At 37.0% G+C, this 25,874-nt stretch overlaps 1 protein-coding gene across 1 annotated transcript in view; it reads left to right on the forward strand.

Moving 5' to 3' along the window:
• Positions 1-25,874, forward strand: part of epha4b (eph receptor A4b) — a 176,727-nt gene that overhangs the window by 125,545 nt on the left and 25,308 nt on the right. The window contains exons 9-11 of the mRNA XM_055203154.2: positions 15,594-15,661; positions 15,914-16,039; positions 18,889-19,074. Coding sequence (XP_055059129.2) covers positions 15,594-15,661; positions 15,914-16,039; positions 18,889-19,074 — 380 coding nt within the window. The remainder of the gene's footprint in view (positions 1-15,593; positions 15,662-15,913; positions 16,040-18,888; positions 19,075-25,874) is intronic.

Genomic DNA, 25,874 nt, shown 5'->3' on the forward strand with positions numbered 1-25,874 from the left:
GCCAAACAGTCTAATAAATGTTTGGCTCGTTTTCTTGCCCAGCCACGGATGCGTCCGTGCCGCAAGCAGGATCACCAAAGCGCCTTTCTGAGAGCATCCGCAATTGTACATAATTGTGTTTTTAAACCCAAACCTGCTTGTAAACTGAAGATCGGTCCCATTATGAAGGCTGGAATGGATAACACCATTTCAAGTGCTCTTCAGGTGTTGTCTTCTCTGCACATTTTCTCACAAATGCATACGGCACAACATGTTACCAAAGCATGCTTACAATGTAATTGTCCTCCCAACCGCTTCACGTGACGGACCGACCTCTCACCGCAATATAGTCATTGTGCGAAAAAGCGCTCTTCAGCAGCAGTAACAAAATTATTGGGTAATTGTATCTATAGGGTGGCCGAGATTATAGGACAGTTCATTTTGAGCTGTGAAATATCGCACAGTCAGCACAAAAGAGAGGAAAACACTGAGATAATGAAGACAAACCAAGTTGCCGCCTGTCAAGCACAATTACACAGAAAGAGAATCTTACACCTACAGATGATGCACTCTTTGTGTGTTTTGGGAGAGAGTATACAGTAAATTTCCTTGTACCGTAGTACCTTTCCAAAAAGCTTTGCTGGTACAAACACAAGAAATCAGGTCTATGTGAACGGCATTACATAAACAATATGGATTGCAGCCTTGGCTTACAGTAGCATGAGCTGTGGTGCTCATCTGGGAAATGTAAGTTGGAACCTGAGGCACAAAAGCATCCTAGGTTGTTGTAAATTCTGGATATCTGATCCTTGGGACCATTGTAAAATTCATCAGACAATTTTTTTAATGTACCTTTTCTTGGAAACAGAAACGCTTACTTTGTTACTTTGTGGCAGAATTGTTTATGTTATTTTGTATTATTATTATTGTTATATTATTTAGGGGTGTGCAAAAAAATCGATTCACATTTGAATGGCGATTCAAGCTTTGCCGATTCAGAATCGATTCATAGAATTCCAAAAATCGATTCATAATTTTCTTTTGTAATGCCGTGTTACTATTGTCCTGAAATGAGTTTATCTCAGTATTCCCATAGATGGCGCTGCGTCGTATTCACTGACGCCCGCACACACTTGTCACAGTCTTTCCCACACAATGCTGCTGCAGCACTGCCCAGTTATATTAACAAGTGCCCAAGTATATCTGGCATCAAATTTTGTCTTTTTGTTTTTACGTGATGATGACACTCTTTAATAATGACATTTTGTGTGCGACATGATGAGTTCGGTATGGGTTCACGTGCTCTTTGTTTCTCAATGAATTGGGATGCGACGTGAACAAGCTCGTGTCACATTGTATCCTTCATGTTTCTGAACTTGAGCAGAGTTTTAACATTAGAGAGCTTGACGGAGCACCCGCGGCCCGTATATGGTTCCCGGTTTGTATTTGAAATGGTCAGTCGGGTCCGGGACAGTCATAGTTAAATTACTTCGGGTGCAAAGTCTGATTAATATTATGTATAAAACCTGAGTCGATCGGAGAATGATCGTGAGCGCTACCGCGCTAAAGCTCGCGTGCAGTTTCAGCATGCTGATGGTTTCTATGGTGATAAAACTGGCTCTTTTCTATTATTATTAATAAACCATATATTTTCTAAAATCTATTGCACTGTGAATGAGCAAAGCTCAAGCTGACTCAATATTTACAAAACGCAAAGCTGTAATGTAAAGTCCCCTGTCAGTGGGACAGCAAGTAGACTTTTGAATCTGAATGAGTGGATTACAGAGAGACACTTTTCCTGCTTCTGCTCTATCTAATAGAAATAATAACCATTATAACACCAGTCACATTTCTAATCTATAGACCTGCACTGTCTTTGTCTATCATTAATATACTAAATTATTGTATTTAAAAGAGTTTGATTAAAGGGGTCATCTAATTGCTTCATAACAGTTTTTATTTTTCCATGAAGACATAAACTAATATCAAACTACATTTACATTTAATTTGTTGTGTTTCTTTCCTTTAAAATTGTATATCTACTACAATCAGTCACATAGGAAAAAGTAAACTACATTTACACACTGTGAATCGTTTTTTAAAATCGAGAATTGTTTTTGAATCGAAAATCGATTTTGAATCGAATCTCGAGCCTAAAAATCGGAATCGAATCGAATCGTGAAAGTGCACCCCTAATATTATTATTATTGTTGTTATATTATCATCATTATTATTATTATTAATAATAAACTAGACATGATACTATCAGCACACGATACTCAAAACAAGAAAGACAAACGCACGAGCAAAGAACATCCAACACAATGACTTTAAATAGGGTCAAAATAAATTACATACACCTGGAAATCATTACAAGTAAGGCATCGGGAAAAAAGTGACGAGACCCGGGAAATGCGTGGTCAGAATAAACCAATACTAAAACCACGCATCTCCCACATAAAACATGGCACTGCCAGGACCCTGTCACAAAGACTATATATAATTCAAGACATGATTCTGACAGGATCCTGACAATTATTATTATGATTGTTATATTATATTATATTATATTATATTATATTATATTATATTATATTATATTATATTATATTATATTATATTATATCAATAATAATTATAATAATAATAATAATAATAATAATAATAAAATATAATAGTAGTACTGTAGTAGTAGTAGTAACTAGTAATAATAATAATAATAATAATAATAATAGTTATCAGGAAGCCAACAGTTACTTTGTGGCAGAATTTTTGTTAGAATTGTTGTTTTTGTTATTTTGTATTAACAACAACAACAACAATAATAATAATAATAATAATAATAATATTTTTATAGCTCCTGCCAGTAATAATAATAATAATAATAACAATAATAGTTATCAGGAACAGCCAACAGTTACTTTGTGGCAGAATGTTTTGTTAAAAGTTTTTGTTATTTTGTATTAATAATAATAATAATAATAATAATAATAATTTTTATAGCTCCTACCAGTAATAATAATAATAATAATAATAACAATAATAGTTATCAGGAACAGCCAACAGTTACTGTGTGGCAGAATGTTTTGTTAAAAGTTTTTGTTATTTGTATTAATAATAATAACATTATTAATAATAACATTATTATTATTGTTATTATTATTTCTATAGCTACTACTAGTACTAATAATAATAGGCTAATAATAGTCATCATCAGCAGCAGCAGCAGATTTAATTCACTACTTTTTGAGTATTTTTCAATAATATTTCTTTCAATAATTATTATGACTAATATGAGTTTACATTTTGATTTTCATCCGTAGGGAGTGCTATGAACTTCAGTTAAAAAACACCAAAAGAGACCTCGCTATCTTGTTTAGCGTAATTTACACCGTTTTTTGAAAACACAGGCATTCTCTGACTATTCATTTTTATTGCGACGATCCACCAGTATGTTCCGGTGAGCCGATTAGCAAATGAGAGTTTTATTGCGTGCACGGCCCCTGCATAGATTAGGGTGCAGCCGTCATGTTGTCAGAGGTCAAACTTCTTAATTAATTGGATTCTGACTGGTGTACTGAATCAAACTAATAAAATCCGGCTGGAAAAAAATAGGATCATTATCACTGTAATTTTCTCTCCCGCATTCTCAATTACCATAATGAATAGTTAACAAATTGGATGTTTCTCCACACCTATCAGAAACACATCCTGGAATTTAGCAGATATCACCATTTAATCTCCTCACTTCACTAATAATGACTTTGGCTGGAGTAAATCTTTTTTAAAACAGCATGCGCAGGCCTTGGAGAGCTGCCAGGTCTCCTCCGACCGAGAAGGAGCCAAGAAACAAAGGACTTGAAAGATCGAGGGATCAAGAGATGAGGGACGAGCATTTTCTTTCGCATTCTTTTCTGCTATCTGTTATTGCCCGATAATGTAAAGACCGCACAGAACAGCATGAGGTTATTTTTTCGGCGCAGGCTCCCGTGAGTTGGAGCAGTGGGTGTCAGTGATTGCCATTAATTTGAAGAGCCACTCTGTGTGATGAAAGCCTTGAAATGAGGGAGGCATTTCTTCATTCGCCTCCATCTTATTAGTGCTGTGGCAAACACACCGAGTGATTAGAAATCATCTGATCTTTGAAAAAAGCCTGTCGTCTATGCTAATCAGCCCTGCTGACAGCCACTGCGGCCAGTACATTCCCTCACTCAGGATATGGAGTTTTGGACAGCCTCTCTCTCTCTCTCTTTGCCTTTCTGTCTCTCTCCATCTTGCTCCTTTCTCTCTGTCTTTCTGGCTCGGTCTCTCTCCATCTCTCTTTCTCTGTTGGATTCATAATTCTTGAGACCAAGTTTACACAGAAGCTGTGTTATAGTTGTAGCTTCACTTTTCTTTTGTTCTGGTTTTTGTGTGTTTGATAGCCCCCCGACCACTCTCTCTTTCTCTTTCTCTCTCGTTACTTTACTTTGTGACAGTTGCGAACAAAGTGTGTCATTTGTTGAATTTCTTCATAACTGAATAATGCCTGGATCATTCACTTAATTCTCTTTTATTTATCTTTAATCGAGTCTGCTTAAAAGCATTTACTTTGATTCTGACTTCAAAGACAAAGTCTTATTTGAACTAGACTGATTGTGTTAAAATTGTGACTGTCAGTTTATACAGCACATACATATAGGGGCATAGCAGGCATTATAAAAGTGGGGAGGGGGCAGCTCATTTATGGCACTTTTCCATCGCATAGTACCCCACGGTTTGGTTTGGGTCAGGTCGGGTCAGCTCACCTCATTTTGGCTTGGTTAGCATTTCCATCAAGTTTAGAAACACTTTGGAGTGGAAGGGACGTTATATTTGCGCTGCCTACTGCTGTGACATCATACTAGCGAGAGTGTCGTTGGAATGCTATACATCCCCATACATTCATTTAACGTTATTTCTCAGTCCGCCACAAAATTAAAATTGGCCACCACAAATAGATGTTTACACATCGCATTTATCACTACCATTGTCTCACATGACAGTTTCTGTACAAACACCCGTAGCGTCAGTCGATGCGCTACGCTGAGCCTCATTTAAGTCGCATTTAAGCATATATGCGGACGTACCCGTCGCAAATGTGCCGCCACAAACTGTAAGTCTGGAAAAAAACCTGGTATGGTGTCCTGATTCTCAACCTGTGGATGTTTTTTATCGCTAAAAGGGAGTTTGGGAACTTATAGCAGAGAACAGATGACAACATGTTTGCTCGAGACAGCGCAAGCTAGCATGAAGGTAAAGCTAATCTTTTACATTATAGCGATGATGATGGTAGTGTTGATTCTCTCAGACCAATCAGTGATCTACAGTGCTTTCGCGTCACATTTTGGTATCAGCTCAGGTCGCTTGGATCCACAACCGAGGTGGTACTAAAAAAGTATCAGTACTACGTACTGCACCCAGTGGAAAAGCCCCCAAAAGTAAGCTGACCCGACCCAAACCCAACCGTGGGGTGCTATGCAATGGAAAAGCGCCATTAGGTGATATGACCCTCAAAGTCCAAACTAATTATGTATGTTTTACATAATTTACGAAGTAAATACATTCACATAATAAATTCTATTTATAATATAAATTGTTTTTTATAGCACCTGCAGTGGCAGTTTTGTGAATATGCCATAATAGCTTACAGGAACCTATTTTTGTGATATCATACTCAAAATAACTTTGCAAGACTTGGGATTTTGAGTCTCTGTGGACATCTACAGTATACTTTTTTTATTACCAGGCCTCGTTCTTAATGAGTTCTATTGTTTTTTGTCATGTTGTGTCAATTGTGTCCAGTATAGATGCTGTGTAAGGTCAAACCATAACTTGCATAGTGTGTGTTTGAAAGAAGGACTTAATTGTCCCCTGCTTTTTTTCTGTGGTGCATTTAACAGCCAAAAGAGCAAAGAGGAGTCAAGAATAAAAGAAACTGCGAAAGCATCAGGAGATTTGAAGCTCATGGCAGATTCGCACAAGAGATGATTTGATTCATTATACACACTTGTGATTGGCTGAATGTTAGTTCACTCAAATCTAAGTAACAAACTAGCAAAAATTTTGACACTGGGTCAAAAAAGTGTTGGGGACTGAATTACATTTTGTTTAAAGGGAACATTTCACAAGACTTTTTAAAGAGCTCAAATAAATCTTTGGTGTCTCCAGAGTACATATATGAAGTTCTAGCTCAAAATACCATATAGATCATTTATTATAACATGTTAAAATTGCCACTTTGTAGGTGTGAGCAAAAATGTGTGTGGGTGTGTCCTTTTGCAAATGAGCTGATCTCTGCACTAAATGGCTGTGCCGTGGTTGGATAGTGCAGATTAAGGGGTGGTATTATCCCCTTTTGACATCACAAGGGGAGCCAGGTTTCAATTACCTGTTTTTCACATGCTTGCAGAGAATTGTTTACCAAAACTAAATTACTGGGTTGATCTTTTACTCATTTTCTAGGTTGATAGAAGCACTGTGCACCCAATTATAGCACTTAAACACGGAAAAAGTCAGATTTTCATGATATGTCCCCTTTAAAAAAAAAACCACTGCCCTGCTTGAACACAACTTATTGTGCAACATTACTGCTCCTTGTAGAGCTCTCTAAAATATACATTTCTGGCAGTGATTCCTTACAGCACCTTTACACATTTTTGGTTCTTTGGAGTTCATAATGTTTTGATGGGTTCTTTAGATCAGTGTGTTGGTCTCTGGAATCTTACATAAAACGTTTAAAATGTTTTACATTGGTATGAGGCTCTAAAACCATTCTTTTCTTGGAAAGACAAGAACATATTTTTTTCAAAATACACAATATATTAACAGTATATTTTTAGCAAGTACAATTGTTTGGGCTTCTAACTACCACCTTTATTTTATTTATATACTTGATAGCATTCCTAAAGTTTTAAAAGAAGCCTGTAGGACAGAACTGCAAAGTTCACTTTGTCTTACATATTTTTTAGTCTCCATATTAATAATAAAGTATGAGCTTGACCATGGCGGTTTTTAGTTGTCAGCATGGGTGGTTATCTCAAGGTCACCTGCTTATTGCCAAATGAAAGGCTAAGGTTGGTCACCCCCTGTTTTAATGCAGTAGAAAACACAAGGTAATCAAACAAGCAATTAAGCATTATGGGCGAAAATAACTTCATGCTGTGCCCTTTGTGGAGTCCTTTCAAACTTTATTGCACTTCCTCAGGCCAGACACACGCCAAACAGGAAGCCAAACATTTAACACCGCATGCTATTCATCATTTGAGGATGAGGAGAACGGTTTTAAAAAGAAATGACAGGAGGTCAGTGATGAGTTCAAATATTGGACTTTCCAGTCTGTTAAATCCTAAGAAGAGGTTATATGAGATTTTACTTATTTTGATAGAAAATAGGAAGTCTTTTAAGCTTAATGAGGAAGCTGTGATTTTATGTTTATAATAAGCTGACAGGGATTTCAAAGGGTCATCGGTTGGTCCAGACAGTCACTGATTACTCATTAGTGAAAGGCTTATATCATGCCAGCGTTCCTGTCCTCATTTCTATAGTCGGTCCACTTTATGTTTGTAAAATGAGATGCCGGATGAATTGAACCAGATGAGGTGATCGTAATTCAACACACTGCTGGAGCGCAAGGGTACGGGCAGCAGTAGTCATGGGAATATCTGGGCTGCTTTTTTAACCTAATTGCAAGTCAGTTAGAAACAGTTGGCAAGGACATGTGGCTGGGGAAGCTTTAATGGAGATGAATGCCGTGCCAGGAGGATAGAGAAAAAAAGGGACGTTGAGGAGAACCCTGACCCCTCCTCCTATTTTTGTAGTCCAAATGAACCAAAGTTCAGGCTTTACCAACAGCTCCATCAGCTCTCACTTCTGAAAGTCATGAAAGTTTGAGATAATATGTGAACTATTTCTCATTATCCAACTTGTCATGGGTCCAAGTTTCAAAGAAGTTTTAGCCAAGGTGAGAAAGTCATGTAAGCATACGGTGCATCTTTCCAACCCTTGAACTTCCCTTGCACATTTCAATTTGAGAATGTTTGGTTTGAAAGCCCGCAATATTTACCTAACTTGAGCGCAGTTTAAACGTATAAAGATTTCTTCTAAAGGCGCCTTAGCATAAAACCCATCCATCCGAGCCAAAGCCGTGGAGAAAGTTTTGTCTCCCGTTTGATCTCAGAGCTGTCCTCATTCGGGCAGCTTTCTTATGGCCTTGATCCTGAGGTGATTCTGTTTTGGGGAGGGGCGCTTTTCAGACCAGAGATGGGGAATCAAACTGTGCCTTAGCTCTAGGGTTCCTGTTACAGTAGATCACTTTCTCCCCAGCTCTCATTTCAATAACGTTAGTATGCTGCAGCCCAGCGGAGCGCTTTGAGCAAAAAGCACATTGTCAGCACTGCCAGCCTTTGCTCCAACTCAAGACCTCAAAGAGTGTCAAGATGTAGTTCTCAAAATATATCGGAAGATAAAGGGAAAGCAAGAAACTAACGTTTCAGAAGTTTCCAAAAGTAAAAAGGTCAGAAGAAAAAATCGGATATAAAGAATGCACTGGAATAAGAGGAACGGTGATGTATTCAGATTGCAACCGTACGGTTCCCAAGACAGAAAGTTAGATGCCGCCGTGAAAAACGGCATTCGCGTGACAGCGTATTAGATCGGGAAGGTAAATTGATATGCAAATGCTAGTGAGGAAATATGAATCTCAAATTTGCAAGACCTGCACGGAGAGCAAGAATAGCTCTTTCCTCCAGTCAGCAAAGTACAATAGCAGGCCTGGGCGAACGGAGCATCTTGGATCCATCTCTTCTGTGTGGCAGTACGCTCGAGAGAGAAAGAGAGAAAGTGAGAGAGAGAGAGGATGTGTCAGGCAGCACAAAGTGATTTGTCCTCGTGTAGCCAGGGCCGAGCAGATAGAGCAGAGGCACTGCTGAATAAAAGTAAAGCACCTCTCGCTCATTTGCAGAGGAACGCTGGGAGATTGGAGTCGTACATCAGGATGATTCTCGCTGCTTTGTTCTTCAAGGAGAGACGTTTTGTCAATATAAGATGCTCTTTTTCTCATTAGATTCCTGAGAGGTCTGTCAAGCGTACAGGCTCACAATGAGAACTGCTGCTTATGATTTGTGGTCTTCAGCATCCGCACACACGCTCTGTATAATGTAAATGCATGCGAGCTATTGACATAGATGCGCGCGTTCTCATTTTAAAGCAGGATTCCATTACAGAACGCTTGGGTCGCACATGCTGAATAATGTAAACATGCTATTGACTTCATCGGCTTTTTAATAATAAATAGACCTACAAATTGTATTTTTTGGCATTTTTAGATCTTTCTATTGTTATTTTGGATTTGTGCATTTCTGAAGCTCAGCTAGTAGTGCATTGCGTTAACAACACAAAGATTGTGGGTTCGATCCCACACTCCTCTAAAAAAATGCTGGGTTATTTTCAACCAAGTGTTGGGTCAGAAAAGAACAAACTTAAACAAAATATTCATATTTGACCAACAGTGTGTTAAAATAACCCAATATTTTTTTAGACTACAGAGATTGTATACTGTACAAATTCCTTGTTGCACTTAAATTTTACGTTAAATCAACTTGAAATAATTTTTTCACTATGTGCACTTGAAAAAGTTCCTTGTTGCACTTAGATTTTTAAGTTTAATCGACTTGAAATTACAATTCATTTCAGTTGCTTTAAATGATAAAAATAAAGTTGAAATAACTTAAGTTAATTCAACTTATTTTTTATAATTTATAGCAGCTCCTTACTAGTCAAGAAAGTTTAATTGTAATTAAGATTAAAGTTAAAGAGCAGTTTTTTGTGTATTTGTTATAATATAATGTGTTTGTGTCGTTTATGGTTAAAAAACACATTGGGCCCTATTTTAAGGATCACAGCGCATGGTCTAAATTGGCGTGTCCGATTCCACTTTTGCTAATTTAACAACGGGAAAAATGCTTTATGCGCCAAGCGCCAGCCTAAAAGGGTTGTTCCTATTCACTTAATGAGTAATGGGTGTGTTTTGGGTGTAACGTGCAATAAACCAATCAGAGTCTCAGCTCTCATCCCCCTTAAAAGCCAATTGTGCCTGGCGCCATGCCTTTTCCCTATTTAGAAAACGGAATTTGTATGCAAGAAAATGTTTGTACTCTAAAAATACAAACAAGAGATAAAGAATTTACAAATGTGCGGAGAGCCGTTTCAGCGGACAGTGCCATGTTTTTTTTTAAAGCATTACTTAACAACGGTTCTCATCTCACCATATCCACAGGTACAGTGTCATCATATACAATAAATCTGTGGTGTAGCATTTAAAAAAAACATTTAAAAATAGATGCATTTGTTTAAAGCAAAGCATTTATTTACTTACCAGGCAACAGGTGAAGCAGCTTTTTACGCCTTCTAACGTCTCATAATCGGTCCTCATTTATGTCCAAGAGATTCAATAATAATCTTTTACATTTTAATCCTTTCTTTTTTATATTTAAAGTGTTTTTGTGCTGCTGCGCATCCATGTATGTGATAAGCAAACGCGCATTGTCGTCCCGTTTATAGGCGCATATTACTAACGCGCTCATTAAATAACAAAAACAATTGGCCTGAATACCTCTGACGTCAGCTGAAAATTTGACGCTCCCTACCATGTTTGAAAGATTCATTTGCTAACAGGAGTTAACTTACAGGCTGTGAGTCCGAAGCGGGAGGAATTATGATAATGTCGGTCTCTAATACATTACCAATTCCAGGAAGTAAACTGTTGCCTACACTCCGTGTGTTTGTTGTAGTCCAAGAAAAAGGATTTTTACATTGGAGACGATAACTAAACTTCATTTACTTTGGGGTTTGTACCTTTTGCATATCGTTAACATGTACTAATACAAACTTACACCCCAAAGGAAATGTGAAAACGTGAAATCGGACAATAGGTGCTCTTTAACAATCTGTGCAAAAAGGAATTTTTATAGTGCATATACAATAAATGCACTGTAAATCGCTTTGGATAAAAGCATCTGCCAAATGCATTAATGTTAATTTAAAAGTAAGGTGTTCTCGCAAGTCTTGCTAATGTAACTGTAATGATTTAAAGCATCATTGTCAATACATTATGGTAATGCATTGGGCCCCAGCACAACAATTATTTACACTGATACAAAATTGTAGACACCATACACACATTTACACACACATTATTATTTTGTGGCCTTGTTTTACTTTTCTGATAGACAGCTTGGCTGATATTTTCCTATCTTTGGGATTACATTCATAAAACAACCTACGAAATTTGAACTTTTTAATGAATTGCGAGATTTTTGGTTGTGATAACCATCCCCCATAATCCTTCATTTATGGTACAGTTTCTTCTCTCTGACATCAATGACAATGCGAGCCGACAGTTTCAACATCCACAACCAGGGGAGATCCATCCGTCCAGCCAATTAGTTGAGTTTACACGATGTCAAGCTTGTGTTTGAAAATTAGCATCAGAGTAAAGTGATGGAGCATGATGAAGACTGGCAATCAGTTCCACTATGTGGCGTACACGTGTGCGTGTCTTGCCAAAGACCGAATCATTCTCACTCGTCTCTGCCACGCAATCACAGCTCCAGTCTGCCAAATAGCCACGGCTGGGCTCCCGTGACCCTGGCACGGGCGTCTCCTCTCCCCTCTGCTCATCATTACTGCCAAATTAAAAGCCAGGAGCCTCCAGTTCATCTGCCACTCCGTTGCCAACACTTATCGCTAGCTCGGCCATCTCCATCACCGTGCCACGCTCATTACGAATCTTTGGAAGCCACCCCAAACCAATTATAATCAAAATGATTTTAAAATGTACTAGTGCTTGATTGTAATGAGAGAGTTCTACATTTTCTTCTCAGATTAGCTGTCATGAGGGATTCATACTTTGAGACAAATTGCTAAAGAGAGTTTGAGCGCAGGAACGGGGGAGAGATAAACCTGAGAAAGGGAAATGTAATTCAGTGATAGTGTCTCTGATTAAAGCATAATGCTGTTTGCAAGGAAGCATAAAAGATTAGACGGTTACGCTGAAGGGACTATGTTTTGAGAAGATCTTCCTTACGATCTGCTGCATGTACTTTTAAAAATAAAGATGGTTAAAATAACAAGCTAATTAAATAACCAGTTAATTACGTTAGTCCACATCAAATTAACCATTACACTGAGCTAACATTACTACGTAAAATGTATGTATATAACATTAGCTGCAGATCCTTTAATACTTGCCTGACTGCCAAATCCGCACAGCGATGTTCCATGCACAATGTCTCCCCTCATTTTTTGGAAACCAAAATTTTCCACAAGGTATTTGTTCCTGAGGTCAGTTTAGTTGTTAACCAGACCGATAAACAAGCGCAGATGGATTCTAACTTTGGGCTAGGCACGCAACTGCTGCAACGCGCATGCATTTGATGAAACCGTCTATCGAACCCTTCTTACTTTAACAGAAAGATTTTGTGGGTGTTAAAGGTTTTTTTATGAGACCACACAGCACCAACAAAGAACATTTTGTACAATAGTAAGGCTCTGTGGATGTTGACGGCTCTTAATATAAGCATATAGCCTGACAAAAACCATTTAGGAACCTGTATTTTTGAGAGTGTAGGAAATGAAATGGTTTTCTGGGCAAAGTTCCTCAGCAGGTGGTACCAGTCTTGCTCCATCCTAAAAAGTATGATTGTGACCATGCTCCGACAACCCTACACTGTCTCTAGCTTTCACTGGGGCAATGCCCTTAAAAAATGTACTGTATAGGTACTTATACATTCAGTATCATTATGTGCCTTTCACTGAGGTACTTATACAGTATGTACCTTTGAGGTACTAATATAAACTGTGTACCTGCAAATGCGTACTTTTTGAAAGAGGGGCCTTTTTTCTCTACCATTAAAATAAAGATTATCTTGTTTAGATTTGGTTTATTAGGGTTGGACCTACACTAAATTTTGGACTACATTACCAAAAGTTTTGGGACCCCCTCCAAATCATTGAATTCAGGTGTTCCAATCACTCTTATCATTTTGGACAATTTGATGCTCCCAACGTTGTGGGAATAGTTTGGGGATGGCCCCTTTCTGGTTCAAGATGACTGTGCACCAGTGCACAAAGCAAGGTTCATGAAGACATAAATTAGCGAGTTTGGTGTGGAGGAACTTGACTAGCCTGCACAGAGTCCTGACCTCAACCCAATAAAACATCTTTGGGATGAATTAGAGCAGAGAGAAGTTGATCCAACTTTTCACTTTTTACAGTGTAGTGACGAGTCATATATGGGTCAATGACGTGACATACATTTTTTTGTGTTTGTATGGATAAATTAAATGTAAAACGGTAAAAATTTCAAAATAAATTTGCAGATTGCATACATTCTCCTTTTTTGAGAACCAAGTCTAAAATTTCTGGCTTTATTTCATTTTGAAAGAATATTTTGGGGATAACTGCAAAAATGTCAATGTGGTGTAACCGGTCTGTGTCAATTGGTGTAACTGGGTTTTTTTATTAGAAGATAAATGTATTGATAAAAAATGTGGAATAAAATATAATCATCTAGTTTAGTGTAATATGATGTTAGGGCTGTCACGATTTTTTAATTTGGCTGACGGTTAATTGTTTAATAAATCGTAACGGTTATGACGATTAATTGCCTGTTTATTGCTTTGACATTTAAGTCTCATACTTTTTTTGTTTATGAAATAATTTTCACAGATTGTTGTGATTATTTAAATAAAATCTTTTGCAAGGTTTATCTGGCAGTAAATATTTATACACATAACACATTCTTAAAAGTAATCTGACACTGTCTCGTTTATACAGGCGCTGCAGCTCCCCCTTGTGTTTTTAGAGAGATGTGCAATCATCGCAGTGATCTGAAATCATCGCGATGAGGTCAAACAATTGCGATGAGACGATTATTTAATCATTGTGACAGCCCTATATGATGTTTTACATACATTTCTACATCACTTGTCAAAGATTATTTAGAAAACAGAGCTCTTTTCAGGCAGCATATATCAGGACAAATATTACAAGAACACATAAAAATTTACATTTACATAACTAATAAAATGATATTTTAAAATTTAGTTTTTTGATGATGATGATGATGCTTACATGCCATCAAGGTGGATAAAATATTTAATATTTCTACATTTTTGGCACAATTGGCGGTTACACCATTTGACATTTTCAGGTCCATTCAGTCTTAACTTTCATAAAAATGGTGCAAATTTATTTTTTATTGCATAATTAACTTTTATTGCATAATAAATTATATTTCTCCCATATTTTTAATATTTCAAAAAAAAAATCCAACTGGCCGTATTTGATGTTTGCTACATTCACCTCCGTTAAAGCAGGCAGCAGTATGTCTGTAACATATTACTCAAAGACACCCACCAATGAAACAAGAATAAGAGTAAGAAGAGAATGACGAGCTGCGTGCAAATCTACAACCGCCTCGTACACTCAGCGTGCACGTCCGCCAACTCCTCGGGTACACAAACTCGCACCTTTGGATGTGCACACTGAATGCATATGGCGTGGGTTTTTTTATAATAAAGAGGTGTTTAGGGTTTAGGAAATGTCCCTTATTTTCAAATCCCAATGTTGACAATATGTACTAGTTAAGAAAGTTGAAATGAATTATAAAATCAAATTGATTAAGTGCAACAAGGAATTTACAGTGCAGCACCTGTCTATTAAAGAATAGGCACAGGTTGCTTTTAAGAGCTCACTACCTTAATGGGGAAAGACTCAAATATACAAAAATATATTTAAAGATTGTTTCAAATCACTAAAACCTTTTCTTTATTAGTATTACGTCATTTAAACTCAAGAAAAATGTTGAATGCGCCCTCATTTGTAAGTCACTTTGGATAAAAGCGCCCGCTAAATGAATTTATGTAAGTATCCGAAGACAAGTGACTCTCAGCTACATTTTTGTCTCCCCCAGAGAATATTTTCATGTAGACTCCAAGAGCGTACAACAAACTCCATTAGTTAACAAATGAGAGATGTTTTGTAGTGATGCTTAAAATGATGGTTAGCCTGTAGAAGCGTTTATACAGCATGTGTTGCAGTATATTGCTGCAGGCAGTGGCAGACTGTTTCCGAACCGTACCCACAGAGACCCAGAACACCAGTGGGTATTTTTAGACTTTCCAACATGCCCACAGAGAATACTCACAGATGTGCCGGTACTCAACACACACATACGGTACTGTAAAGAGACACACTTTTATGACGGCAAACGCTTATTAAAACTCTCGTTTTAACACTTTACTTCATGTTCTGTGTTCAGATGGATGATTTATATCATTCAGACTTAATTATAGCTGTATATACTCTGTGCAGACTGGAAAGTGTGAGTTACTGAAAAATGTGATTTAGTCGAGTGTACATTATATAGAGGAAACTTCATCCGATGATTCTCAACAGCAGCATTGAAACACGGATAATCTTTTTGTCGCTCTCACACAGCCATGAAATCCAGGAGGCCATACAATTTTTTGGCTGGTTTATAAAATGGACATTTTTTAAAGGTGATGTTTCATTTTTGTGTGTGTGTGTTTCAGGCATTGTGGCTACATCAAAGCAAAGCAAGATCCAGATGAAGAAAAAATGCAGTTTCAGAACGGCAGAGGTACAGTGGCCAAACAAACTCACACGTAGGCCTAATGGATTGTCAAAACAAATGTCTGTTTTTTTAGAGGCAACATAAATGTTAAAGATCTCCCAGTTTCAGCTGGGATATAAATCACCATGTCAGCCTAACCGTGGAGTTTATCCTCTCCAACTTTTTTAAGGGATTGTTTGGTTTTACGGCATGATCGTGTCTTGGCATTAATGGCGACTCAACGGCCCGGATTAAAAAAATATTTTTTTCTGATTGCAGTCAAGCTGCCGGGAAGCAGGACGTACATTCATCCCCACACTTACGAGGACCCGAATCAAGCCGTCCGGGATTTTGCCAAGGAAATTGATGCATCGAATATACGTATAGAAAGAGTTATAGGAGCAGGTAAGAGAAACAACTTTGAACTAAAAATCACACAGATAAAAGTCTATAAATTATACATGCCGTGTCATAGTTACTGGGTTTAGTTCACTTTATAAAGTGCATTTCTTACTTTTTTCAAGACATAAAGCCAGTTGGGTGCTAATGTACGTCAAAGAACAGAGGTTTTTATTTAAGCTCTCATTACAGACTGTCTGCCAGCTGTAATCCTCACACGCAAAGCTGTTGTTTGAAATACTGAGCTGTTAATGCCGGGTATCTGTGGGTCTGAACATGGCTTTGAAATTTTCATTTTCCTGGGCATACACTTTCCCTGTGAGCGTGTGTCTGTTTTTTTATTTCTTTGACCTTTTTTGTTTTTTCCTCCTTTTCTCTTAGTCCATCATTGAATCTATCTCCTTTTGTCTTTTCTTTCTTTTTCTTCATACATTTGTAATAGTGTCTGTGCTTATGATGAGCTTCTTTTAAGCTCTTGGAAATCTGAATGAAATAATATCATGGTACTGTAAATGATTATGTGTGCGAGAACAGACACTTAAATGAAAGACATCTTTAACTCAGACATGTGTGGGTAAGATGTCATTCAACATGAGCTTTTGTAAATGAAACTAGTATTTAACGACTCACTGAAATACTTGTTTTTTTTATTGGTCAATCACATTATTTTATGGTCAAAAATGTTTGGATGAATGCTAAGCTGTTAGGGATGCATGAAGATTAATCGTTATTAATCTATAGCAGAAAAAAACATTTTTGTTTACATCATATATGTGTGTGAACTGTGTATAATAAGTATGTTTATATAAATATGCACACATGCATGTATTTTTAATATATATTTATATATTAAGTATTTATATGTATATATAATATAAATTATACATAAATATACAAACGTATATGCACATGTAAACATTTCTTAAATATATACATGCATGTATGTGCATTGATCTATACAAAGATATTATTTTTACCTGGTTAAATAAAGGTTAAAAATCAATTATACACAGTTCACACACATATATGATCTAAACTAAAAGTTTTATTCTGCTATAGATTAATCGCGATTATTCGTTATGCATCCCTATTTGAGTATTGTTCCAGGGAACCCATTTACTATGTGTTCATTGACAAAAAATATTCTGCATTGATTTATTTCGTAGTAGTTATGAATCAGATAATATTCAATCATCATTATTAAAAAGAAAACAAGTACAGTAGGACACTTTTGTCATACACAATAATGCATTTAAACGATACTTTTTTAAGATGTCAAATAAATCTTTGGTGTCCCCAGAGTACATATTTGTAGTTTTAGCTCAAAATACCATATAGATCATTTATTGTTAAAATTGCCACTTTGTAGGTGTGACCAAAAATGTGCAGTTTTTGGGTGTGTCCTTTTAAATGCAAATTAGGTGATCTTTGCACTAAATGGAAGTGTCGTGGTTGGATAGTGCAGATTAAGAGGTGGTACTATCCCCTTCTGACATAACTTTTTCACATTTTCTAGGTTGATAGAAGCACTGGGGACCAGTGTTGGGGAAATTTACTTTTAAAAGTAATGTATTACAATATTAAGTTACTCTCCAAAAAAGTAACTAATTGCGTTACTTTTCATGGAAAGTAATGCTTACGTTACTATTGTATTACTTTTTCTTACTTGGCTGAGCTTGATCTCTTTCAGGCCTTGCAGGTGGCTTTTATGACTGAGAAGTTCTGCATTCAGAAATTGCATATTTCCATAGCAAAAATGATGAAAAAATCTGGCAGTGCGCGTACTATTCAATTGACGAAATTTGTGTCATGCGTACTGTATGGGGACCCTCGTGTATGCGTAAAAGCTGGACTATACTTCTAGCTTTACAGTGCATTGAAAGGTATAACTTGTTTCATCGGACGCACGTGCGGTGACGCGATATGCATCTGGTCCGAACCTTACTTCCGGTTTCAGTGTTTTTAATTGTCTGACTAAATGCTAAAGTGAACTCTTGAACAAATACCTTGTTGAAAATAACAAATGTTTTGGTTTCCTAGGCAATCTACGTGTTGTTTATTGTGCTTGTTATATAAATAAACTATGTTTAAAGTACTTTGTTGTTATTTATTCTTAGCGGAGTTAGGACCAGAAGTTACGTGTTGACCACGAAAGCTGCTTGTTTATGTTGTAAACCGTCTATACATTATATTAATAATTGTGTTCCCTGGGAGCGAACCCTCAACCTTTTGCACTGCTAACGCAATTTTTCACCACTGTGCTAAAGAAACACAAATTTAGGTTTTTGTCTGGGTATACTGCTTCTCGCATTTTCATATGAGAACAAGAGATCAGCGGTCTCCTCTAGAGTAGATATGTCTCAGACTAAGATTTTCCACTGAGTAGTCCACATATATTTTAAAGCTCCATAGTCTTACTTGGGAGTAAGAATAACCAACAGTCATACCATTTCTGTTTACCCAAGGAATTTGAAATGAAACGTGAGAATAAGTTAGTAAATCAATAAAACATAACTAAGACCTTCATTACATCTCCTAAAGTTAAAAAGAGCAACCTCTAAGCAATAAAGCTTCAGGATGATTCAAGATCCCTCTGGCTAAGATTCTGAGCTCAGAATTATTTTACTCTCCGATAGCGGCAGTATATCTCTTTAAAAGTGAGAGAAACATTTTTCCCTAGGAAATTTTAGACTTCTGAATTTCAAAGCCTACAATGGCCACATAAGTCACAGTTGTAAAATCATCCACACCATGTCCAGGGATTGTCAGATGGATGTTATTTATGCACGATTCCCTCGTAAACCTGTCTTAGTCGTGCACTGATGTACTGACGGCAGCCATATGTCACTTCCCAGGTGAGTTTGGCGAGGTTTGCAGCGGTCGTTTGAAACTCCCGAGCAAGAGAGAGATCTACGTGGCCATCAAAAGCCTGAAGGCCGGCTACTCTGAGAAACAGAGGCGGGACTTCCTAAGTGAGGCCAGCATCATGGGCCAGTTCGACCATCCCAACATCATCAGACTGGAGGGAGTCGTCACCAGATGTGAGTTACTGAGATGAGCACACTTGTTCAACAAAATAACCATTGGAATTTCCTATTTGGCAATTGTTAGGGAAGTGTGAATGGTGTTAAAGTACAGTGTACTGTGTAAAAATTGTACGCAATTTAATGTGCCAAAGAATGCATTGATACAATATGTTAGATTGTTCTGATATCTACATAGAAGATATGTGACTTTATTTAGTGCAACATCATCACGGTTGTTCATTTACAACCCTAGGATTTGTCTCCAGAATTAAATGGTCTATTATTACCCTATTTAAAAGGGTCATAAATAATAATGTTGAGCTCTGTTTGAGGATCACGATTTGTCATTACTATGTAGAAAACTCTATTAATTTATGCCTAGGTAAATACTAACCCGGTCTCACAAAATTACGGACATATAGTCTAGAGGTCTTCACGGGTCCACTTAGATCCGAAAACACGAGGTCCGACCCGAGACCCGATCGGGTCTAAAAGTTTCATGTGTGCCTCGGACACGGGTCGGGTTAATATTAGCGGCATCGGGTCTCGGGTAATTTAAAATGAATGTTTTTTGCCAAACAGACCCAAAAACCCGAACTCTTTCGCATGTGTGCATCAATGTCTTTTTTAAAGCTCTCCTCTGTTTTTAGGTTAATTTTCGTTGAGACAGACATGTCAGTCAATTTTAAATGTATACATTTTAGTGGTTACCTGGGTGTCGTTGTCAGATAACAAAGTAAAACAAAATGGAGCAGACTGCAGACACGTCGTACGGTATCGTTTACATTCGGGTCCAGTCGGGTAAAAAAATGCAGCTGGTTCGGGTCGGACACGGGTCTAATTTTCTCGGCTTTGTCTCGGGTTGGGTCTTTCTTTAAAAAAAAATATTTATGCACATCGGGACCCGAGAAGACCTCTAGTAGTCACGTAAAATGTTTTATGCTTTTTCGTTTTCGTATCACAAATTTCTGTTTGTGTGTCATTGTTACGTATTGGTTAGTCAACTGCTTTTTCATATTTTCAAACCATTGTCGCTTTCGGATTATGATAAGATTTGGTGTTTGCGTTAGGATGTCACTTTAAGTATTGGTTTATACTTTATACTATTTTCTGATTTCTTTTTTTATATTTTCTGATTTTTAAACCATTGTCGCCTGGCGTTAGGGTTAGAGTTAGGTTTTGTCATTTTATGTAAACCTAACCCTAAACCGAAGCGACAATGGTAAGAAAATAGGACAAAACAGTTGAGTAACCAATACGTTACAATGACATGTAAACAGAAATTCGTGATACGATCACGAAAAACGTGGAAATTCGTGACAGTATCACGAAAAAGAATCAAAAATGTACATGACTATAGGTACGTAATTTCGTGAGACTGGGCTGTAAATACAGTATTACATTCTATGGCAACTTTAACGTGTAAATATCTAGATAATAACAAACATACTAAAAAGTAATCCTAATAATTAAAACAAATTGATTTTATTGTCATTTGGTTACTGTATAAAAGTTAATTAGAATCTATCAGATGACATACTGATTGGTTTGTTACTACAATGAGAAAATGGTCAAAAAATTATGGTGTAGTACCCAATTCAAAAAGTACACGTTTGCACCTAAAAAATCATATTAGGACCTTACTGCTACAGTGAGAGCTTGGGGCCATTTTTTTCTGTGTAGCAAAATCATGTGGAAAAATAATTATGTATACATATTAGGGATGCACGATATATCGTCCGACATATCGTTATCGGCCGATAACTGCTTATTTTTAATATTATCGGTTATCGGTCTGATAGCAAAATTAGGCAGATAAATGAAAGCCGATAAATTATGGATTATTTTGGTTTGTTGAACCACTTCACTTGCTCATGGCTGGCCATGTGGAGTTTTGATTGGTGCTTTCTGTGACATAGCACGAAGATGACACGTGTTGCGGGCTTAAGAAGAGTATGCTAGTCTAGCGTAAAGACAAGATGTCCGCGGTCTGCGAGTTTTTCATTGTGAAAATAATATGAATATTTATCGGCCTATAGATATCGGTTATCGCCCCCCAAATTTAAAGAGTTATCGTATCTGCCAAAATGTCCATAGCGGTGCATCCCTAATACATATGCATTATATACAGAATGCTTTCATATTTTATCATAAGCTGGGCCATTACATAATACATACGGATACATTTTTGTCTAAAATAATAACTACAGTATTTGTAGGGACAATATTAATTTGGTAAAATTTTACAGCAAAAAAGTGTTTTACAATGATTAATTATTTACTAATGTACTTCACACCCCTGTGCCTTCACTCATGGATTTTACAAAACGGATTCAAGTACATAAGTATAGGCAGCACGCCATTTTGAACAGTAAAAGAAAATGGACCTGTTCTCAAGTGCCTTAAGCACACTTTTAGCTGCACAATTTTTGTTTAATGCCGAATTTATGTGTCTTTGTCAAATAGCACGAGTGCAAATATCTATGATTATTGTGACTCTGCCAACAACGCTTTCCACCACAGTGGTCACAAAGCATTTTCATGGGGCTGTGATTAAGAGCCAGATGGAGGTGTTGCGTTCTCACTGATGTGTTCAGCCTCGGGGAGCGAAATACCCGTAGCTTGACTGTTCCACCTGAACGGCTCCGTTGAGTTGAATCTGGTCACACAACAGGACTCGCTGGTGCAGATGTTTGGTAGAGAAAGCTTAGATTCTGGCTAAACACATCATCTCAGAATGACTCTGTTAACTGTTCTTGTAACTACCTGACCAACAGGGAATTTTGCAAAGCTTTTTACTGAGGAGATAAACTGCCATGTTTGTCTTGGTTTCTCACAATGTTTTTATTCATCTGTATAAATGTCTTAAATGAGTTTTTTGGCTCTGTCATCTTTGGCATGTTCACAAATGTGCAAAAGCTGTCACCTTTTTGAAAAGGTCCTAATATGTACAATTTAGGTACAGACATGTATTTGTTTGGTAGTGATGTAGTACTCGAGTCTGGTGCTCAATTTCTGCTTTCACGGACTCATCTCGGACTTGTTCCTTCAAAGACTCGGTCTTGACCTGGTCTCGGACCACAGTGAGAGGAGAAGGACTCATAATTTCAGACCGAGTCCTCGAGACCAACACATTTTTTATGTTCATATAATAAACCACACAACACATAATAATAATAATAATAAAAGGCAATGTTGACGGGCATTATTTGAAAATGACATCCCATGGTGCAATGCAAAGATACTGCCATCAGAGCCGTTTATTTATCTCTAGAAAAATAGGCAGAAGAAGATGCATGTGGTAGGGATTTTTTTAATGATAGTAAAAGCACAGTCCTTATTAAGACATTAGACTGCTCCTCTAAACAGTTCCCAATCTAGCTTAGTCTGTAGGCCTATCTATTGATTATTAACTGGGGTGATATTAAATTATGAATATGAAAACTGACATGTTTTTATGGTCTTGGTCTCGACCCTTCAAAGACTCTGTCTTGACTCGGACTCGGCATAGGCGGTCTCGTCCCCATCACTATTGTTTGGTACCAATATGTACCTTTGAGGTACTAATATGCACACTTTAGGTTCAAATGTGTATTTTTAAAAGGGTACCATCTCAGTGACAGCCTTTGTACATTTTGTCTGAAAGTGTAGGTATTAAAATTAAAGGAATATTCCATTTTCTTAAAAGAAAAATCCAGATAATTTACTCACCACACCATGTCATCCAAAATGTTGATGTCTTTGTTCAGTCGAGAAGAAATTATGTTTTTTGAGGAAAACATTGCAGGATTTTTCTAGTTTTGATGGAATTTAATAGAGCCCAACATTTAATACTCAACTCAACACTCAACAGTTTTTTTCAACGGAGTTTCAAAGGACCACAAACAATCCCAAACGAGGCACAAGGGTCCCATCTAGCAAAACGATTGTCATTTTTGACAATAAAAATAACAAATATACACTTTTAAAGCACAACTTCTCGTCTAGATCCGGTCGTGATGCGCTAGCGTGACCCGACGCAATACGTCATCACGTCAAGAGGTCACAGAGGACGAACGCGAAACTCCGCCCCAGTGTTTACAAATGTGTTGAGAAAGAGGACCGTTCCTACGTTGTTATGTCAACTGATACTAATTAATGTCTTTGTGTCAGTTTATTGTTTACAATGGTCTGCAAATGTGCGTTTTATATATGTAACACGTGACCTCCCTACGTCACTACGCATTTGCGTTAGGTCACGCTGGACCGGACCTAGATGAAAAGTTGTGGTTTAAAAGAGCTTTTTTCTCTTTTTGTCAAAAATGACAATCGCTTCGCTAGATAAGACCCTTATGCCTCGTTTGGGATCGTTTATAGTCCTTTGAAACTCCGTTGAAAAAAACTGTTAAGTGTTGAGTTAAGTATTAATTGTTGGTGTCTATTAAAGTCCATTAAAATTAGAAAAATCCTGCAATGTTTTCCTCAAAAAACTAATTTCTTCTCGACTGAACAAAGAAAGACATCAACATTTTGGATGACATGGTGGTGAGTAAATTATCTGGATTTTTCTTTTAAGAAAATGGAATATTCCTTTAATGACAATATCCTAAAGAAATGTGTATATTTGTATATAGTCTATTAGTAGGCTATATCTGAGGTGTGCATCTTGGTATTGTGGCACCGATTTTATATGGGAATTCACCACAACATTTTTATTCAAAAAATAAGTATTTAGTTTGATTTTGAAAAAATTGTCATCCTGTTAACTCTTTCCCCGCTATTGACGAGTTAACTTGTCAATTAAGAGAAAATGCCTCCCTGCCAATGACGAGTATTTCCGGCTTTCCAAAATTATTATAACTATTATCCACCAGATGGCTCTTCTGCAACTTAAAAAACCCGGAAGTACCGCCCTAGGACAAACAGCAGTATGTCCGTTTAAATTTTGAGGATCGCTCTGAATCTGATCTTTATCAAACGTTCTTCATTTCAGCTTTTTTACTCAAAATTTGGTGTTTTTGAAGAAACCTTATCATATTTGAGAGGCGATAAAAAGAGAACTAATGAAGGTACGATTGAACTTTTTTCTTTTCTTTTTTTGAAAGCAGAGGGTCTGTTGTTTCATTTGATCAATTTTATGTTTATATTTTTTAAGAAAAACATTTTCTGGAAGGCATTAAACTTTGTGAAAATCGTGAAAATTGCTGGCTGGCAACTTTTCTAATAAACGCTGGGGCGGGAGTTAAACAATGTGACCATGGACCACAAAACCAATCATAAGGGTCTTTTTTATTGAGTTTAACACACCATTTGACTAAGCGGCGATTCACATTTTGCCTCTTTTGCACGCTTAAGTTCGTTATTTCAAATGTAGGCGCAGTATGCACGCTCATAATGGAAGCAACGCGCATGCGGTGCGACGTGTTCATTTTTCCAGGCGCGTCTGCACCGCATCGAGTTAAAAACATTTCAAATTTCTAGAATTGAAGTGCAGAAGCGCACCACAGGTCACGTGACAAGAACCAACCGACGGTCGCTTTTTCCGTACGAATTTAGATGTGAAATGTGAACCGCCCCTAAATAAACTTTCCATTGATGTATGGTTTGTTATGATTGAACAATATATGGCGCAGATACAACTACTTGAAAATCAGGAATCTGAGGCTGCAAAAAAAATCTAAATATTGAGAAATTGCCTCTAAAGTTGTCCAAATTAAGTTTTAATGATAAATGATATATACATTTTTGGTAGGAAATTTAAAAATATCTTCATGGAACACAATCTTTACATAACATCCTAATGATTTTTGGCATAAAAAAATCTATAATTTTGACCCGTACAATGTGTTTTTGACTATTGCTACAAATGTACCCATGCTACTTACTGTATGACCTGTGGTCTAGGGTCAAATATTCAATATAACATTGTTTATAAAAGAATCACAATGTAAGAATTATTATGTTTCATAGTTTGTAGATGCTGCAGTATTTTCTAGCATTATAATATCGTGGACACTACTTTTTGTAGCAATACTGTCAAACGTGAATGTGTTTGCTTAAAATTAAATAGTTATTGTAAGAATGCTTTCGTTTTTTACCTCCAGAATATTGTGTGTGTTTGTTTTCCTTTTATGGCTTCAATCTTCGCCTGCCGTTTCGCACTTATACGTTTGCGGCTTATTGGAGTCGTCTAAATTGCATCTCAGTCGTAGATGGAGATAGCTTACGCTGTGTTATGTGTGTTAGGAACCTTTAAGAGTCTCATTATCTCATCGGTAATGAAAAGAGCTTATCAGAGAACTTTAGCTTTCACCAGACGCCAAACAAAGGCCTTTTCTTTTAAGTGTCATTATGACTGAACAGCCTTCTCCCTCTCTCGCTTCGCATTACCTATAGAGCACAACAATGAGAGTTTGCATATTTATGACCGCATGAATATTAATAATTTAAATAGTTAATTGGATGTGTTTTAAGTGTCATAAATATTCAGCGGCGCATATGAAGAGCGAAGTCTCTCAACATTTCTTATTCATTTTGTGCTTCGTTCTTCCTCTCTAATGCGGCATGCTAATTTTGACCTTTTGTTAGCATTGGGTTGTTCAGTTAACGGACTTATTTTCTCCGTAAATTCAGTTTGCTTTTCAGTTTGAAAAGGCAGACGCTGCCTAATTGCCTGTCTTCCAGTTATAAGTGGTGTATTTATGTCATGAGCAAATATCAGAGGCTCGGGGTTAAAACTCAGTTCAGTATCTTCAGAAGTGCACAGAATTCTTTGGAGGAACAAAGTAGCAGTTGAAGTGAGAGTAATGCGTCCATCATTAAGTTGAACTTTAACT

This window comes from Misgurnus anguillicaudatus, chromosome 2 (assembly GCF_027580225.2).
Source record: "Misgurnus anguillicaudatus chromosome 2, ASM2758022v2, whole genome shotgun sequence".
Taxonomy (NCBI): domain Eukaryota; kingdom Metazoa; phylum Chordata; class Actinopteri; order Cypriniformes; family Cobitidae; genus Misgurnus; species Misgurnus anguillicaudatus.